Source organism: Acinonyx jubatus, chromosome B1 (assembly GCF_027475565.1).
Source record: "Acinonyx jubatus isolate Ajub_Pintada_27869175 chromosome B1, VMU_Ajub_asm_v1.0, whole genome shotgun sequence".
In the NCBI taxonomy this organism is placed as follows: Eukaryota; Metazoa; Chordata; class Mammalia; order Carnivora; family Felidae; genus Acinonyx; species Acinonyx jubatus.
In genome coordinates, this window is record NC_069382.1 from 25,544,601 (window position 1) to 25,564,172 (window position 19,572).

At 47.6% G+C, this 19,572-nt stretch overlaps 1 protein-coding gene across 5 annotated transcripts in view; it reads right to left on the reverse strand.

The window, feature by feature from the left end:
- Nucleotides 1-19,572, reverse strand: part of MFHAS1 (multifunctional ROCO family signaling regulator 1) — a 101,037-nt gene that overhangs the window by 3,945 nt on the left and 77,520 nt on the right. The window contains exons 2-4 of one of the 5 annotated variants that reach the window (XM_027077301.2): nucleotides 9,094-9,220; nucleotides 6,054-6,252; nucleotides 2,860-2,970 (exon numbers count right to left, since the gene is read on the reverse strand). In XM_027077301.2, the coding sequence (XP_026933102.2) occupies nucleotides 6,228-6,252; nucleotides 9,094-9,220 (152 nt within the window). In that variant the 3' untranslated portion in view covers nucleotides 2,860-2,970; nucleotides 6,054-6,227. Of the gene's footprint in view, nucleotides 1-2,859; nucleotides 2,971-6,053; nucleotides 6,253-9,089; nucleotides 9,221-19,572 lie in introns of those variants that run through there. The other 4 variants (XM_027077300.2, XM_027077302.2, XM_027077299.2 and 1 more) reach the window with 4 other exon arrangements.

Sequence of the window (19,572 nt, forward strand, 5' to 3'; positions counted from 1 at the left end):
AAGAGGATGGCAGTGTGAAAACTCTCATCTCCACCACGCAGTTAACTTCGGTGGTTCGAGTTCTGGGTTTGTGAGAGGGATGCAAATGTTTTCCTCACGGAACCCAACAAGCCTTCGGAAATGCAGACAGTTGTGTCTGGCTGTCTGTTCCCCTGAGCCACACGTAAGACAGAAGCACAAGGATGTCGAAGCAAGGGCACCCAGAGCCTATAATCACCAGGAAGCCACTTGAGGCTTTTAAACACAGAAGTGGCGAGGGTCCGACGTTGAAAGATAATATTGATTCGTAGGGGGAAAAAAAAGACATTAGAGGGACGGAGGCCAGTTGAGACTCAGTCACAGGTATCTTGGCAGGGACAGGTGCATCTAGAGGAAAGGAAGGGCCAAAGAGACGGTTGTGTGGCCAAATTTACTCGTGTCAAGATACACTGATAAGACGGGAGAACAGGTCTCGGGAAGGCTGTGTGTCTGCAGCCGCAGCCCCTGGCTCGGCGGACGGGAGCGAAGCAACACCACTCCCCGAGGCGGGAAGCAGACCGACGAGGAGCGTTGGGGGGCAAGACAGTAACTCACACCAGTGAAGCCTAGAGCCCGCGGGACACCCAAGGGAGCTGCCGTGGGGCGCTGGGGGAAAGGACGGCATGGGGGCTCAGACCCAGAATCCTCTCGGGGTTCTGCACCTGCTCTTCCTGGAACACAGCACACACAGTCCAGGTATTTAGAAGCTCAGGCTGAAACTGAGGCTCTACCATGTTGTATTAATCAGGTCTTTTATTTTCTGTATTGGGATTCTTCGACATCCGGGCCCTCGCTGCCCCTGGAGGCCCCCCCTCCCCCCGCACTAGCAGATTCCTAGAGACCCTAAACAACACTGACGTGAGCGTGCTTCTCGTACCCACCCGCTATCCAGAGCCCACACCTCTCAGCCACCGCCTTTATCAGGCTCCGACACTGCGGGCCACCCTCTGTCTGCCCCCCTCACTCCAGGGCCACGTGCCAGGCAACCAGGGACCCTCCCTGTGCCCCGAGGCCCGCCCGAGCCGCTCAGGCCCGCGGAGCCCAGCCAGCACCCGCCTTCGGCAAACTCACTCGCACTCTTGGGCACAGTCCCCTCTCTGTGCCTCGTTTCCGTCCCCCCCCCCCCCCCCCCACGGCACAGCATACACCCTCCTCTAGGGCCCTGTGAGTCCTAAGCTGTCTTTTTCAGTGGCAGTCACTTCCTGATCTGTTGGCCTTACCGTATGTGCAAGGCTCTGTTACGATACTACATTCTAAGACAAATGCGTAAGTAAGAGCTTGTGTGAAAACAGCACTGAACTGGGAGCCACGGTGTGGGTTTCAGGCGGAGGCGCATCACTCGGTGACTGTGACTGTCGGCACGTGGCCTAGTCTGGAGTCCAGAGACCCCTGGCCTATGTGACTTACAGGGCGGTGAGGGGCCAGTGAGCCAGTGCGTTGGGGGGTTTTGTTCATCTGGCACTGCAGGCGTTTGTGATTATAATATGAAAGAAATGATACCACTCATCCCCACTTTCCCCCCTGAGGATGGGGCCAGGACACTCCAGGTGGCCTTGTAAACGGATCTTCCCCGGTTACTTGGCAAGGCAGGCCAGCCCCCCTGCCACCACCTTCCAGCACAAACATGCACCCTCCCTGGGCAGGCACCTCAGTTAATAAACTAAATGTTGGGGTGCCTGGGTGGCTCAGTCGGTTGAGCGCCCCACTTCGGCTCAGGTCATGATCTCACCGTTCGTGGGTTCGGGCCCCGCGTCGGGCTCTGTGCTGACAGCTCGGAGCCTGGAGCCTGCTTCGGATTCTGTGTCTCCCTCGCTCTCTGCCCCTCCCCCACTTGCACTTTCTCTCTCTCAAAAATAAACATTAAAATTTTTTTTAAATAAGTAAATGTTGCTAGGCAAGTCAGTGAGCACATTTTATTCTAGTATCTATATCTGCCTTTTGAAGTTTTTTTTTTATGATTACCTTGATATGCCACCCATGGTGCACACCACTAATATTCCTAGTGGAAAAAGCAGCAACCGAGTTTATTGAGCGCTGTTTGCTCTGTGGAAGGAATAATGCTACCTGGCCTCCCCAGCAATGGCCTCTCTAAATGCTCACGACAACCCCACAAGACAACCGCTTCTGGGATCCGCTTCTGACAGAGTTCTACAGCCACGGCACCAACAAATGGCAAAGATTCACACTCGGGCGGTAACTCCAGCGCCCAAACTGCCTTGAGAAAATAAAGGCAAACACTACTTTTAAGAAGCTATTTGCTGTGTCGATCCGCTCGAGCTTTTCGTGATGTTACATTCGTGCATATTACATTTTTTTTAAACGACTTTTTTTGGGGCGCCTGGGTGGCTGAGGCAGCTGAGCACCCAACTCTTGATTTCGGTTCAGGTCATGATCCCAGGGTCATGGGATCGAGCCCCACATCAGGCTCCCCAAGAGCCTGGAACCTCCTTAGGATTCTCTCTCTCTCTCTTTCTCTCTCTCTCCCTCTGCCCCTACCCCGCTCGCGCATGCATGCTCTTTCTCTGTCTCTAAAAATAAAAATAATAAAGGTAATCTTAAAAATAAAATGCCTTCTTTCTTCCAGCAAGGAACTGAGATTACTAACATACGCAGTATCATAATAAGTTAGGCCAAAGAATCAAGCAGTTTCCTGATTCTTAATTCTCAATGTTGTCTTGATTCTGAATAAGCAAAAGATTTGTAACCTTAAAATGGCCTGCTCTATATATGAATGGATCTCTTCATCCCAAAGCCCACCCCACCCCCCCGTTTTCCCCTAAACTCTCAAGTCCTTAGGAAGTCCCTAATTCAAGAAACCCTCTCTGCTTCCCGGAGACTTACCCTTAAAACTTGGTGCTCCTAAAGTCACAGATTGGGTACAGTAAAAATGATGACATAAGGGAAAGAAGCACTATCTTTTCCACTTAATTTTCCAAGAAAGTATGGAGATACCTAAGCAGAGAGGGAACAAATTCTAGTATCAGTGTGGCTGATGGGGCACTAAATAATCAAGAGACACTATTCCCCCTCGCCTGTGAAAGGAGCGAGGCAATGAGCGGTCTCACTCCTTACAAAAAACAAAGCAAATCAACACAAATCAGCATGATACACCCCACAGGCCACCTCCACATTCCGCTTCCTTTCCTTCTGAAATACCATACCATCCCCACCCTCCGTGTTTCACAATCCTGTGGTCACTGAAAAATCCCCCATCGTTCTAAAGCCAAGTTTGTGCTGCTCCGTTGCTCTTGTAAAAAGAAATTTTCAGGTCCATACTAACGAACCTGAGTGTAATTAAACCTACTTTGCCCGTTTATTTGATGAGATAAAGGCGACAGTGTCTTCATGCTACTTTTTATAAAGGGCTATTTCAATTGGTCTTAAATATCCCTGTGTGGTAACAATGTAACTGCCAAATTCTCATGCGAAGCAATCACTGTATCCTTGGGACTACTTACAAACGTATATATACAATAACCCAAGTATAAGAGGTAGTTCTGAGATGCAGTGTCTCGGCCCTTTTTATCATTAGTCACACTTTCTGGAAAAGGAGAAAGCTTAGCTTGACAACTTTCAAACCGGCCCATATTTTCCAATTCTGTAACACATGACCTGCCCAAATCAGAATCTGCTTCCCTTTTCATTGCCACCATTCCACATGGAGTGCAGACAGACACGGAACCACCACAAGAGAAACGGCAACTGTCAGGAAATAAAAATGATATATTCCCATGTCCTGTATGTTCCAGGGTCTGTCCATTAGGAAACCACATGGAAGAATGTCGGTTGCATTTCAGTATGCCTTCAGGTAACACATTTCTAGATGCTAACCTATTGGATCCTGTCTTTTAAATGAAAATCAGTAGAGGGGCGGCTGGGCAGCTCAGTTGGTTAAGCATCCGACTTTGGCTCAGGTCATGATCTCGCGGTTTGTGAGTTCGAGCCCATGCGGGGCTCTGTGCTGACAGCTCAGAGCCTGGAGCCTGCTTGGGATTCTGTGTCTCCCCCTCTCTCTGCCCCTCCCCTGCTCATGTCCTGTCTGTCTGTCTGTCTCTCTCTCTCTCTCAAAAATAAACAAACATTAGGTGCACCTGGGTGGCTTGGTCGGTTAAGTGTCCGACTTCGGCTCAGGTCATGATCTCACAATCCGTGAGTTCAAGCCCCGTATCGGGCTCTGTGCTGACAGCTCGGAGCCTGGAGCCTGTTTCAGATTCTGTGTCTCCCTCTCTCTCTGCCCCTACTCTGTTCATGCTCTGTCTCTCTCTGTCTCAAAAATAAATAAACGTTAAAAAAAATTTTTTTTAAACATTAAAAGAACTTATTTAATGAAAAGCAGTAGATAAATTGGGTTATCTAGCAGTTTATCTGAGTATATACTTGGTGGGGGCTGGGTTCTTATAAACCTCTTTGGAAATGAGAAAGAGGAACATCGTACAGGGTACCTAAAATTAAAAGCAAACAGTGAGCTGCCATTCGCTTAAAGAAGTTCACACTTCCCTTCTGAACTGGAATTTTAAGTGTCTCAATGTACAGAGCAGCAGGACAAAGACAGGAATTCACAGATAAAGTTTTCAAAAATAAATTAAAACAATGAATCTACTTTCTCCTTACTTTTCCCACTGAAAGTAGGACTCTGCCTTTAACGACTCATAATGTCCAAGACTCAGTATCCCTTTAATGCCTAGGGGTCAGTTCGGCCGACCAGAATTTCTGGCGGAAAGGGATGGGAAGTGATGGACGGGGTGATTAGCGAGGTGGTGAGAAGCTCTCACAATGCATCATATATCACATCACCACGATGAACACTTTAGCCATCGTAGGATTTTATTTGTCGCTTATACTTCACTGAAGCTGAAGAGAAAAGGTCAACGGTTGCCGGGGGTTAAGGAGGAGGCGGGGACCGAGGAATAAATAAAGAGAAGGAGGAAGAGGACCTTTAGGGCAATGGAAATACTGCCTTTCATACTACAATGGCGGACATAGAAACCCATGGAACGTGCAGCACCAAGAGTGGACCCTGAAGTAAACTGTGGACCTTGGGTGACGATGAAGTAAACTGTGGGACCTTGGGCCCATCTAGTACCACAAATGTGCCACTCTGGTGGAGGGAAGCTGTGCAGAGTGGGGCAGGAGGGATGTGGGATCTCTCTGTACCTTCTGCTCAATTTTGTCGTGAACCCAAAGCTTCTCTATAAAATAAGTTTGTGTTTTAAAACATTGCCTCCTATGCTAAAAGAAGGAAGGAAGGAAGGAAGGAAGGAAGGAAGGAAGGAAGGAAGGAAGGAAGGAAGGAAGGAAGGAAGAAAAAGAGAAAGAAAGAGAAAAAAGGTCTGAAGGAGGCAGGTCTCCCTGCAAGCAGCCCCACTTCTCTACTGTCCAATAAATGGGGGGCTGGCATTGGGGGTGGGGGTGCTAGTTAATTCACTGCCTTTAGACTGAACGAGGCCAAGAATAACACGTGATGAGAATTTCTTTGAAACTCACAAGTCTGCTTAATACCAACACACTAAGCAGCAAAGCCATTCTGAAAGCGGCACGAAAAAATTTCTTGCCTGCCCGGAACTATATGTGTTGTATTAGACACCAGAGGGCACAGGTTTCTTTAGGAGTGATGAACATATTCTAAAATTCGATAGTGGTGATGGCTGTGAACCACATAATAAATATCAATAATCTCTGAATTATTTAAAAAGTGTATCAGACAGAATCCACATCCTTAAGGAGGTAAGAAGTTTTCAGAGCGACCTAGCAAATGTGTCACTAAGTGAGTCTTCACCTCCTCTCAAAAGCAAATATCCTTGAAAATCAGCCCAGAAGAGCCAGAGTATGGAGAGGACTCATATTTCTATCTGATAATCAGCAAAGACAAGAAGCCACTCAGCTCCTCAGTATCCCCCTGGAGGGAGAGGTACAGTAGAGGCATTTCTTTCATGTGACCTTTTCCCAATGGAAAGCTGGTAGGGACCCCAACCACCAATCACCAAAACAATGGATGAAATTGAATCGTCTTAAAAAAAAAAAAAATCACTACTTACTCTTTATTCTCTGTCTCTCCCCATAGGGAAATAAAACACAGAAAAATTTTTAAATGAGAAATAGAAAAACTTGGAATTTATAAGGAAGATCCAGTTAAATAACAGTCATCGATAGTTTTTCTTTATAAAGCGCATGGCAGCACCATTATTTTACACATGGTCAAAGGCAGGCAGTTAAATGACAAGTCTCTGATTTGACCTGTAAAGGAGAGGAGTAAGCTGGTTAAAGAGCTTGGACTGTCTTTTCAAAAAACCACCATGAGATCTACATCAGTGACACAGGAGTAGGGTGATAATTCTTGTACGCCTTGAAGACTTTACTGGCTGGCCTGCTGTCCTGGAATAATTATTAAGAGCCCTCCTGTCAACCTCAATCCTTTCCTGATTTGAACGATAAGTTACTGATCCATGTAGCACACGGATCGGCTTTGCCTTGGTGCTGACAATCGGTTGCTAACCAGAGACAGGCTCTATAGACAAAGCTAAAAGCCCACTGGCCAGGGAGCCCACGCTTAGAGTCATGGAGGGGGGCCCAGAGATCAGAAAGTCCAGCATACACACATTAGAATCATCAGGGGGACTATCGTTTTTTCCAAAGACTAGTGCCTGGCCCTTCCCTCTGGAAATTCACATACATAAGCCCGATTAAGAAAGATGGATCTCAACCACCCACCTGCATTTTAATGGGATGATACAGAAGTACAAGATCACTCTACTATGCCTTGCTAAAAAGTTAACCGGCCTAGAGTTGCAAAGCCAGTGCAGTGGTCCAGACTCCTAATTCCTACTGCCTGTTGGCACCCCCAAGTTTAATCGTCAGGTTCAGACCCAAGCTGTGACTACATAATAACCACCACCTGTGACAGCTTTCCTCCTCAGTCCCCCAAATCTCCTGCTTTCAATACACAGTCATTGACATAAATCAGACCTCCACTGGGCAGGGCCGGACCTGACTGTTTGTTTTCATGGATATTCCTTCATTTAGAATTGAGACTTACACTCCAAACCCGCTGTCCATTGTACGAGGCTTTAAAACAAAACAAAACAAAACAAAAAATCCATTTTGAAATAAAACTATTCACATAGCTAGGTCAAAAGCAGTTCAGTCCCTAAAGGTATTCTCTCCAGCATCTAGATGTCTGAGGCTACGCGGCTCTGATTACCCAACACCTTAAAGCTGCTTATTCAATTTAAGTATAATAACGTGTGAGAGACAGAGGAGGTGATAGCGTTTTTTTTTTTTTTTTTCCAGGCTGGTATAAATGTCTTTCTGTGGCAGCACAACGAGAAGCCCATGGGAAAGCACCGATAAGGCTGGCTGGCTGCCACTGTGGTTTCTTGTGCAAACTGATACTTCAACTTCTACCTCTATCTCGCCTATTAAACGCCACGCGGCTATGGCGAAACAAGAGGTTAACGTCTGTGCTTGCTCAGGAAAACCTACGCCAGTGCAACGGTTTCCCTCACCCCCTGCTACTTCTGTAAGCCCCCCTCATCCTCTCCCCACTGTGTTTCTGAAAGAAAGGGGCCAACGTCCACCAAAGAACAATCACATTTGTGTTTGATATATTCATACAACAGACAGGGACAAGGGGTGCCCTGGTTAGTATGAAGCTACTATGTAATCGTAAGAAGTGCTTCACAATTTCCCAATGTCCTACAGGCCCCGTGCGTGAGGAGTTAGACCATGTGTGTGTTAGCTAAAATAGCATTCTGAATACCCAGCATTAGATAAGAGTTTCCCGTGGGTGTTTGGTGACATCTTCCAGCAGAGATGAATTAGGGATGTTCTAATGAGTCACTTGGTTTGGACAAAGCACCCTTCTACTGCAGCCGCTAAGGAATGAGCACCCACTGAACACCTCGCTCTGCAGACAACACGCGAAAGTCAGGCAAACAGACACTTCCGGGCTGAGGCCTGGGCTCCTACCGCGCGGGGCTCTTGTGGAACCCACCCCATAACGAGTCTCTCAAGGTGAGGTGGACAGGCCACCATTTTCAGATGCAAACTGCAGAACCTCCCTATAAAAAGCTCGTCTGTGAAAACAAAATTCTATGGGGTCAGCTCGGAAGAAAAACTCAAGCTTGCCGCATGAATGCTTTGCCCTACAAGCCATGTCGCTGCTGTCTCCCGGAGCATCTCCAAGAAGACTGTGCCCTGCTCCTTTGCAAGATTTGCAGCAAAAAGGGATTTTATCTCACTTTAAAAGTGGCCTGTGGTTCTTTTTTTTTTTCAACGTTTATTTATTTTTGGGACAGAGAGAGACAGAGCATGAACGGGAGACACAGAATTGGAAACAGGCTCCAGGCTCTGAGCCATCAGCCCAACGCGGGGCTTGAACTCACGGACCGCGAGATCGTGACCTGGCTGAAGTCGGATGCTTAACCGACTGCGCCACCCAGGCGCCCCGTAAAAGTGGCCTGTGGTTCTTAACACTACAAAAAGAACTAAACAAAAACCCAAAACAGGAGGAGTTCAATCTGTAATACCAAGTAAACACTGTATCTAAAAGTTCACGCGTGTACATTCTCTGTGTTTCAGGCCGTTTGGGGGACGGTGGGGGCAATCTGCACAGCCATGATTATCAAGGGCTGAGAATCAGAGACCTACAGAAAAAAATTGTCTACCACGGATTTGCTGTAGGCTTTTCTTACTTAGTGGGTGCTCACTTTCCATAAAAAAAAATGTTCTTTTTGGATGTATATACCTGCAAATCTACTAAAAACCAGCTACACACCTTAAATGAGTGAACCGTATTGCCTATGAAATGACAGCTCGATAAAGCTGTTAAAAAATGCTTTTTTTTCAAATGCTCTCACTTTTAATCAGCAAAAGTGAAAAAAAAAATCATAAACAATAAAAAATAAAAATTCCTAGTTTGCTACATAAGCCATGGTGCCTCTGTCACCCAGATACCTAGGTCTGCCTTGGGAGAGCATCCAAAGTTTGCTGGAAGGCACTTTCACTCGGCCCTTTGTATCACACCTACCAGAGCAGGATGGGGAGTGAGCGACCGGGGCTACCGTGTTTGGAACTCACTTGGAACAGGGGCTGATCACAGTCGGTGTAGGTGGGTAAACCAAGGCAACATTCACTCGCTCGCTGCCGTTCTTCGGGCAAATGATCTCGGCCACTCCTTCTGGTCTGGGCTGACTCAGCAACTCCCCTGCAGGAGGAGAGAGAAAGTGCGTTAATGAGGTGTGCCTTCATAATGGGACCATTCCACAGAGGAATGCAGCACCCGGGGACTGCGGAAGCCGGGAGGAGGGCAGGTAGTGAGTTGTCTACAGACAGTGGACTCAAGAGAACAGATATGCGCCCGGAATCGCAAACTGGCCCTGCTCCCTGCCCACCGCCTACATTCTCATCTGCATCACCATGGAGAACGTTCTAATGGCTGTGGCGAAGAGGCCATCCTTCCAGACAAAGACAGCATCTGCCGCTATTTTCCTCACCTTCCTTTTCATGGACTGACTCCGGAGGTCTTTATCTAGATGTTGTGGCAAATTGAGCGAGGATCCCTAGGGCCCGGAGAAGCTGCCAAGGAGGTGTTCATAATTAGCATTTGGGGCAGATGGGATTCGGACAGACCGTAGCAGCCCTTCAACAAAGCCCTGCAGAAATGATCTCGACACGCAGCCGACCAAAGGTGTTATCTAGGTAAACAGCCCAGCTTCACACTGGCAAGAGGATATCCTGGGTAGGTCTGTGTGGGGATTTGAAAGCACCAGCATAAGACTATGTTATGACTAATGGGGTCTAGTAAAAACAGACAGTTAACTTAATGCATTACCACAACACCCAGAGGAAATCTGCGTCCTCTGCACGCCCGGATCTCATCTCTCTCCAACTAGACCGTTAAATCCCAAAGAGCAGTGAGGACTTCCGTTCCTTACTTTCCCCTCCACCTCGTCTACTTACCGGCAGCACCCTGCCCTCTCTCTATTCTCATGGCTGGCACTGTGCTGTCGCTCAGAGAAAATTCAGTAACTAGCTTCTAGCTGAGGACAGCACTTGCTACTGCCTAAATCCCCCTACGTAAACCTAGAAAGTAAACAGACCAAACCAAGGACACAAAACGCTTGCCGACTGGGGAAAGATGCTACTGAAAATAAACATCAGCCCTTTGGCAGCCATCACTTAGTAGAACTGATTTGAAAATTCTCAGGGCCCCAGGGGCGCCTGGGTGGCTCTGTCAGTTAAGCCTCCCACTTCAGCTCAGGTCGTGATCTCACAGTTCGTGAGTTCGAGCCCCGCGTCAGGCTCTGTGCTGACGGCTCAGAGCCTGGAGCCTGCTTCAGATTCTGTGTCTCCCCCTCTCTCTGCCCCTCCCCTGCTCGTGCTCTCTCTCTGTCCCTCAAAAATGAACAAAGTGTTAAAAAAAAATTCTCTCCCTCCTTCTCCCCCTGCCGCTCCCCTGCATGCATGCACTCTCCCTCCACCTCTCTCGAAAAATAAAAATAAATTTAAAATTTTAAAAAAAATTCTAATGAACCCAAAGTTAAGCCAACAAGGGATGATTAGAAAGTCCTTGGCGTCAAAATACCGTATTTTGAAATGCCTCACCTTCAGCGGAACTCTCACACTGGAGAGGCACGCCCACGTGCCAGCAGTGAACCAAGAGCTTTAAATGTACCTCTCATTTCGTCTGTGCGATGTCTCTAGGAGGGTCATCCTCACTTTACAAACGAGGTCAGGGAGGTTATGTGGCGTACCCCGAGTCAAGGGCAAGACAGTGGCAGGCTTGGAATGTGACCTTGGGAAGCCATCTCTGGGATGCTTACTCTTTGCCACGACCGTCCAAGACCTCCCAAAGCGGGAACTGCTTCTTTACGCCAGAACACGTCTCTTCTAAAGGAGCAATCTAAAAACACTCTTCTTACATAATGAACTAAGCGTTGACATATTTGCAGTTTTGCGATAAGACGTTCGTTTCCTGCTTCGAGCATTTTTCCGTGGCTTTGGACAATATGAACTGAATGTAATTTGAAGTTCCTTAGCCAAACTACTATAAACACCCAACGACTGCAAAAGGTAATTTCACATGATTAGCTTGTACCACGGATACATGGGTATCAGAGCCATACTCTGACACCAACTAAGGAAAGGTTCCAAAACATAAAAATGCAAGTTAAAAATGTAAACACTAAAATGCTACCAAGGCCGTAACATGAACCAAAGTGGTGTAGCACGTTAGAGCTGGACGGAAAGTTGGAAGTCATTTGGTCCAAACGCGACCTTCTAAGTCAGAAACCCTCTGAGTCTGGCGGGTCTGTTCCAAGTGCCATGGCGATCTGTGCATCCCCAGGGAGACGGGACGAGGTCTGCAACCCTGGTTCTAAGCCCCCTGTCGCCTGCTTCCTTACCTGACATTTCTACTCTGCGCTTTCTGTCCCCAGGATCACCCCCAAGGCCTGGACACACTCAGCTTCCGTGGTTTCCCCTGGGAACGCTCTCCTGGGGGGCAGAATGCCCACAGGCCTCCTGCAGCTGCCCGAGCGCGCGGGATCGCAGGTGGTTTTGGGGGAGCGGACCCGTTTGCCAGGGTTGCAATTATTTGCAGTAGACCGTTAAGCACCCGTTATGAATTTTTATTAAACTGACAGCTTTAGTGCCCCCTACCCCAGATTCCCAGGATCCTACGGAGCCAGGTAACCGGTTTCATGGAGGCCCTACCCCCAGCAGCACTGCCAGCCGCAGGGGGGGCATGAAAGCTGCAGGCGAGGAGAAGCCTCCCAGGTGTGAAAACTCCACTCGAGGCTGCAGAAAACCGAGCAGCCAAGCTGCACGGTTCACAACCTCCTGCAGGTCCCCGCCCTCCAACAGGCTCCTGCAAGGTGCCGGGATTCTTAGGACGGAAGGAATGTGCCCTGTCGTTAGATTCAGAAAATGAGGAAAACAACCTTTTCCTCTCAAAAAACATGATCACAAATACAAAAGCGGTTCATAATATGTGTTATCTACTAAAACAGAAGCTGGTCATCTCAAGTTTCTTGCACACAAACTTGACTTTCAAGCTAAAATATTAGCCAGCGCGCCTGCATGGCTCAGTCAGTTAAGCGTCGGGCTTCGGCTCAGGTCATGATCTCGCAGTTCGTGAGTTCGAGCCCCGCGTCGGGCTCTGTGTTGACAGCTCAGAACCTGGAGCCTGCTTTGGATTCTGTGTCTCTCCCTCTCTCTCTCTCTGCCTGTCCCCCGTTCATGTATTGTCCCTCTCTCACAAAAAATAAATAAACATTAGAAAAAGCAACACCAGAATACAGCCATTCACTCAGTATCTAAATAGGGAGATCTTACTGTGTGTGAGGAGACACAGGGGATACCGGAGTCTAAGTCAAGGCCTTTCATATGGAGGGTCCCAGCATCTGAGAAAGTCACATGTGCATAAAAGGAACTGTAGTCCTGTATGTTAGGGCCCCCCCGAGGAAAGTTATGAAATGTTAGAAGGACAACGAGAAGGACAGAAGAATACCAATTTGCAGGACTCCAAAAGACCTCCAAGAGCAGAGAACACGGTCTCAGAAGACCCATCACATCGATTATCCAGGACTCCACGTTACCAGCACACTGTTATATACGTCAAGGTAAATGACATACAGTAACCACAGAAGAAAAAATGGTGATCGCAGTAGCAGCTAACATTTATCGAGCACTTATTATGCGCTTAGGCTGTCATTGTATCGTGTCTCTTAGTCCTCATGACAACACTATGAAGTACCTACAATCCTGTCCTCATTATATACAGAGGTGGCAAGGGAGGCTCAGAGCGGTTAGGTATTCACCAACAAGGAGGAAGTGGCAAAGCCGAAATTTGGACCCAGGACTATCTGACTTCACTCTTAACCACCACATAATTCTGTCCTGAGGCAAGGACATCGTGATGATTAAATTAGATAACACAGAAAGTGTTAAATGTTGTGTCCGGCATCCGGTAAGTTCTTGACACTATGACATACTGATGAGATTTTTTTGAAAAGCTTACTTTTCCAACTCTATAAAGAATTCATGCGAATATGTGATCGTACCCACATTCTCTACAGTAAAGCCGTACGCCAGGATTAGACCGTAAATGATTTACCTGCAAAATACCGCGTCACCAGAAATTTGAAAACTTCAAATGAAAGAATGTTAGATCTATGACACGTCTGTCATCACTAGCAAAAGCCAGTAAAAAAGATAAATCCCAAAGCTGGTGGAAGCTGGAAAAAAAAAAAGCTACATTTACAGAAAATGTGCTGGTGGTGAAGTAAGGATAAATACACACGTGACCTGTTATATTTCCATTTTCAGGAACTTGCTTCCAGGAAGTAGGCCTTTCTCTCTGACAAAAATTATACAATGATTGCTCATAGCAACACTATTTATAAAACAGTGAAAACCTGGTAACCCTCTCAAAAGTCCAACACTGGGGAAATGATTAAAAACTCCGACACACCAGTAAGACGGGATTCTCTGTAGTCGTTACAAATTATGAGACTGACATTTCTGTGCGTCAGTGTCCACTTAGAGCTACATTCTAATTAGAAGGATCAACTGACCAAGAACACAGATGAATTCAGAGGGAAAGCGGTCCCTTGTGATTTAAATGGTCCTGGGGTTACTTATTTATTTTATGTTTGAGTCAGTAAGAAAACGAGGCGAAAGCATGCCGGCCGCACACCGAAGGGGAATGCCAGTTTCGAATGCTAGTGCTTTCTCTACGGTTGGAGATGGTCCGTTCACGTGCGGCACACAATGCAGTCAGTCTTCCTGAAAAAGCAGAACTTTGGCCCGAAGAACAGAACACTGCATTCACTGAAGCTGTTTTAGGCCACTGCCCAGTCTCCTTGTGCCCGTTAAAGTTATGAAAAACTGTCCTTAATTACTCCGGCTCAAGATTTCCGGCATTAAAAAGCTGCCACATCAACCGTTTTCCCCCCTGTGGAAGAACAGAACGCTGTTTTATTATGGTTTTTTTTTTTTTAAAAAAAGAAAATCAACAGAAGTAGAAGGAACTTTTTCATCTTTTTCTGCAAAGCATCAGAATTCTCAAGCATTGAGTACTTTACACAGAATACGACAAATGTGTCATACTGATGAGTCAAATCACAATATTAAAAGCCCCTTACATTTCTTTTTAGTGCAAATAAAAGCCACTTCCCTGATCCAGAATGAAGATCTAAATTACGAACATCCCTCAAAACAGCCAAAGTGGTCTAGACAGTAAAAGAAACAAGTATATAGATTCTATTAGGTAAGGAACTATCTAGATGTCTTCAGGACCTCTTCCGCTCTAATATTCTAAAATTCACCCCCTCGCTCTCCCCACCCCAAAGTCTACTGTTGTACTTCAATTAAATGTGACTCTGGATGTAGCTATGTTGAGATCCGTGAATACTGTTTCCCACATCTCCCCTGGGCAAAGGCAGCGTCCTCTGAAACCAGTGAGCAGGAAGTCCCCCACTTTCCAAGCCCATCGAGGTATCAGGCAGCAAAGACCAGAGAACTACACCCTGGTTACTTCATGTGGAAGAGGAAGGCCGGATAGAGATAACAGGACACCCTGTCTTAAGACAAAATAAAGCCCAGAAAGTATATACATGGCAGAAGTAAACATCCAACGTTAAAACGCTCAATTTAAAAACACGCCACCGTGCACACCTAAGGGTGTGAGAAAAGGCAGAAGAGACCCCCCCGATATCTGCTGGTTCCAACATAACCATCTGTACCCTTGGCTGCCATTTCAGAGGAGGACGCCCCCCATGCCCACCCCCCCACCCCCTATCGCACAGGACCACGACTGGGTGGCTCCTGGGTTGGCCACCGCTCAGAAGAAATGAAATAAAGAGATCAGGTTGTAAGTTTTGGTAATCTCAACTTTAAAAGAAATTCCCTTTTGTTAAGTAGCTTTGGTCTCAGCCTTTTGATTGTGAATTATAACTTTTTAGGGGGAGAGAAAGTGACATGCAGGAGGGAGTGGGTCACGTCTTTGTAAAGAGCAGAGACAGAGCTGGGCCAGAAGTGTGCCCATCACTGGGAATCACCTTTCTCAGGATAGGGAATAGTGCAGACCCCCGGAGGGGTTGCCCCAGGCTAGACCTGTCCACTCTTAGCCGCAAAGCCAGCTGGCAGGGACCTATCCTCCGGGCGCGGACAAAATTGCCTGGGAAGCTGTCTGGAGGTGGGCGGAGCGTGCTGTCAAACGCACTGGATGGGGCACTGGCTGGAGTCCTTGGACAGTTACTCCCGTGGGTGCTGCTGAATTTATGGGAACACCAGCTGGGACACTGGTGCTCTCTGGAAGGTGCTCAGGGAGCTGCTACTGAACTTGCCAGGAAACCGGCTGGGGTACCCGGAGACTCGGCAGGCATCTTCCTGCTGGGTCACTGGAAGTCAGCTGGGATGCCTACAGATACTGTCCAGCACTCGGCCACACGTACTTGTAGAGAGTTCCGGGACTCAGACTGGTCCCCTAAACTGCAGGGATGCTGCTTTCTTCCTATGAGCAGAGTTTGCTTTTGGCTCAATTAGTTCCTCTTGGAAACAAGTCCACGATAGGACCGCTTAATAGCCGGATGCATCCTGAGACACGCATTCCAAAGGCAGCTGCAAAAACTCACACCATCAGAAATTACGAACTTCTTGTAGAACCGTATTTTCATTTTCACTACACAGCCCTTCAATTCTTCAAATTGTAGGCATCTACTGAGTTCTGGGCGATTTAGCAATGTAAAGACATTGCCGTCTCCAGCCATTTGTTGCATTCACAGACCAGTTTTGACTCTGAAAGCTGAGACTTCTTCAAAAAAAGAAAAAAGAAAACCGCCCACATGCCCTTCTGTGCCATGAGGCTTTGAGGACAGTTTACAAAGTCTTATCCGTAAGAGTACACTCTCTAAGCCAAACAGAAGCAGGCCAACTGGGGTCATGGAGATGCCCTTGAACTAGAGGTGCGACTCAGGACCTATCTTCAGTGAGTCGTCATGGCCTGCTCTCAGGCTGCGCTAGACAAATTCAGTGTCAACACTTGGCCTCAACTTCCTCCCAACGTCCTCCAAGGTGGAGGCTGGTGGTGGTGACAGTTACAGGCAAGAGGAAAAACAAAGGTCATGCGCTTGATTCCTTCTATCACTCCCACAACGATTCTCACCTGTGAAGTCCTCAGACTCTCCTGACGAGTAGTGGAAGCCAAGCCAAGGGGGACCCGCCCCACTGGGCACAGATGACGGACACCTTTCATATTCCTTTTATGGAAGATGCTCCACCTGGAGTGAACGAGCTCGGCTTCTCCTTGTTTAGCCCAGTTCCTAAGAGAGGATGACTGTCCTCATAGTCATGTCTGCTTACTAATCACATAAAGCTTTGTTTGCTTGGTTGGTTGAGGGACAGACGGAAGTGACTGAATACCTCAGGCGTGCCAGGCCGAGAAGAGCTGCATCCCGCCCCTCCCTGGTGGATAATGACTCAGGTCTCTTCTAGATCAGAAGAGTTGTGACCTAAGAGCACAGCGCCCCTTTCCAGAGCATTCGACCAGCGTTCAACCGAGGGAAAACTGCCAACACAATTTCTTTTCAAAGCGCCACCTGAGTTTTGTCACTTCCTTCACATTACAATTCCTACTTCCTTTTCTTCATGTCTGTTTACCTTTTTTGGTTTTTTATTCGCACACATCCAATCCTTGGTACCATACTCTCTTACCACTGCCTCACGCTCGGCTCGCTCAAGTCCCCTTTCCTACAGCACCCTATCTCCATCACCGCCAGTGGAGTAAGAGCCCCATCCCCTCCCCGCTCAGGCCGCTCCTCTATCTAGACTCCCCACCTGCTGAAAAGCTTCAGGGTCTCTGAATCGCCAGAGTTGCCTTCCCCGGGCATTCATCACAGCACTGGGACAAGATACCAGGCTGAAACTTCATGAGGCTTCCACCTTTAAGTGTGAGGTTCCAACAGACACCACATAAATATTCCTGGGAGCCAGAATAAACATCCAGGACAGCAGGTGAACCTGGCTGGGGTGGCATTTATTAACACGGACGAGAAATGATTCCAGGGAAGGTGCAGTAAGTTCAGGAGCCTACCAGGAAGGCCTTTGTAACTAAAAGAGTGAACACTAGCAAAAGAAATGATTATATCAAAGCTCTTCACCCTTTCTGATCTCAAAGTCTCCATCAGTCCCACATTAGCCCAGGTAACACACAAATTGCAATGACACCAAAACAAGATACCTTACCTTCAGATTATATACAAGATTTCTCTTGAATGTCTAAAAATAAACCACCATTCATCCTAGAAACATAGAACTATGAGGCACTACTTGAACCTTAGATGAGGTGGTTTTCTGACAGGAAAGCATTTCGTACCAATGGCAAGCACATTTTATTTTATTATTTGTTGTAAAGTTTATTTATTTATTTTGAGAGAGAGAGAGAGGGCACGTGCGCGCATGAGCGTAAGCAGGCGAGGGGCAGGGAGAGAGGGAGAGACAGAATCCCAAGCAGGCTCCCTGCTGTCAGCACAGAGCCTGATGCAAGGCTCTATCTCACAAAGCGTGAGATCATGACTTGAGCCAGAACCAAGAGTTGGATGCTCGACCGAATGAGCCACCCAGGCGCCCCAATGTCAGCACATTTTAAAAACTCGCCACCCATAAGAAGTACCAAGGGCTGGTCCAATGAGTGCCAACAAATTCGTGCGAGTAAATCAATAATGTGAGAAGGTAAAGCTTCCAGAGTTGAAGTGACTCACAGAGGCCAGCTAAGGCCCTCCACAACACTACTCTCGTAGCAGCAACAACAAAAGCAAAGCAAATGAACCCACTACATACGTAACGAATATCCCACCAGAGTTATGATCTGAAGTTAACTGGTTGGCTTCTGGCTCAGCAGAAACAGCCCCCGGAAAATGCTCATGTGGACTTAACACTATCCTGTCCTCAGTGACCCTTAGAAGGTCGGCCAGGGTCTAACCCAAACCAAAGCTGGCTGGGGGCAGAAAGATGCACTGCCCCTTCCCCTTCTGTCACTGACTCAACAACTTGCCTCTCAGACGCACGGGCCTGTCACTTGGCTCCATTTTCATTGCTAAGGGTTTATAGAAATACAAATCCACCCAAGAAAGGAAAAATATTTCCCTTTTTCCTGCTCTGGATAAAGTTCCAACAGACTTGGCTAAGGATTAGACATCCTTCACAGATCAAAGTGTGTGGGGGGGAAGGTGGCGGGGGAAGAAGCTGAGCCCGAACCCAGCTCGGCCTTCCCACTCTCAAAATGCAAGTGAGGATTATAAAAAGCCCCCGCCGCTGGACTGAAGTGCTTTCAAAAGGTTACTCTTTATTTGGAGAGCCTGTCACCTACTTCTTACTGGAAACGGTTCCAGGCTCGGAGAAGTTCATGCAGACACATGGAAGCGTTCTGACTAAAACGGTCTCTCTCCAACCGTAGCTTTCCATCCAACTGAAAATGGGAGGAACTTTTATGGCCTGACCTGAACTTTAATTTTTTTTTAATGCTCATTTATGTTTTGAGAGAGGAAGAGAGACAGAGTGTGAGCGGGGGAGGGGCAGAGAGAGAGGGAGACAGAGAATCGGAAGCAGGCTCCAGGCACAGAACCCGATGCGGGGGCTCGAACTCATGAACCACGAGATCATGATCTGAGCTGAAGCTGGACGCTTGACCAACTGAGTGGCCCAGGCGCCCCTACCTGGCCTGAAATTTAAAACACTGGCCCAACAGCCTTATCAAAATCGACCTGATTCGGAAATACTAGGCTGATCAGGAGTCGTACATTTGCCGGTCTCCTAACAGGGAAGATGAGAAGATTTCTGCAAATACATTTTTCTCAGAGGGAAAAGGAGTGACTGTCAGGCTAGGTGCGGGGAGCCGAGGAGCCCCTGCAGGGGCCTGGGAGACCAGAGAAACCCACAAACTTAAGGCTGGAAGGAGCCCTGAGATGGTCCAGCTTGTTTCTTCTGCACACGGTGGGGATCTCCCACCTGCATAAACAAACACCATAGGAGAGCCTACTGTAGCTGGGGTCCTCATTCAACATGAACTTCGCTTTACCTACTCCCCCTGCCCGAGTCTCACTCCCAGGAGATGCAGACTGGACCTGGGGCCACTGTAAACAAGCAACGAGCATCCATGATGATCTGGGAAGTATGGCACCAACAATGGAAACCCAGAACTCGTTGGCCTAGCCTCTCAAAAGGGGTCATTAAGAACAAGAATGAACTCCTTATATTTCAATGGCATCTCGTCTTGAAACAGATGTAGCTGGCTTCCAAACTGAAGCCTAAATACAGTTAGACAAAGAAAAGAACGCAATCCTGACGCCATTAAAGCCCATTAGAAAGTCTCGCATCGCCACACAGGACTAACTTCACCTGGGGAAAGGGTAGCGCTGCAAAGGAACCATTTCTCGGAGCAGCTCGATCTGTGCGGACCCCATCACTTGACGAGGCCACTTGCCTTGACATGGCCTCCATTTCCCCTGTCTTGAGTTTTCACTGATACATTGGACCAAGATGCAACTACCTATGAAG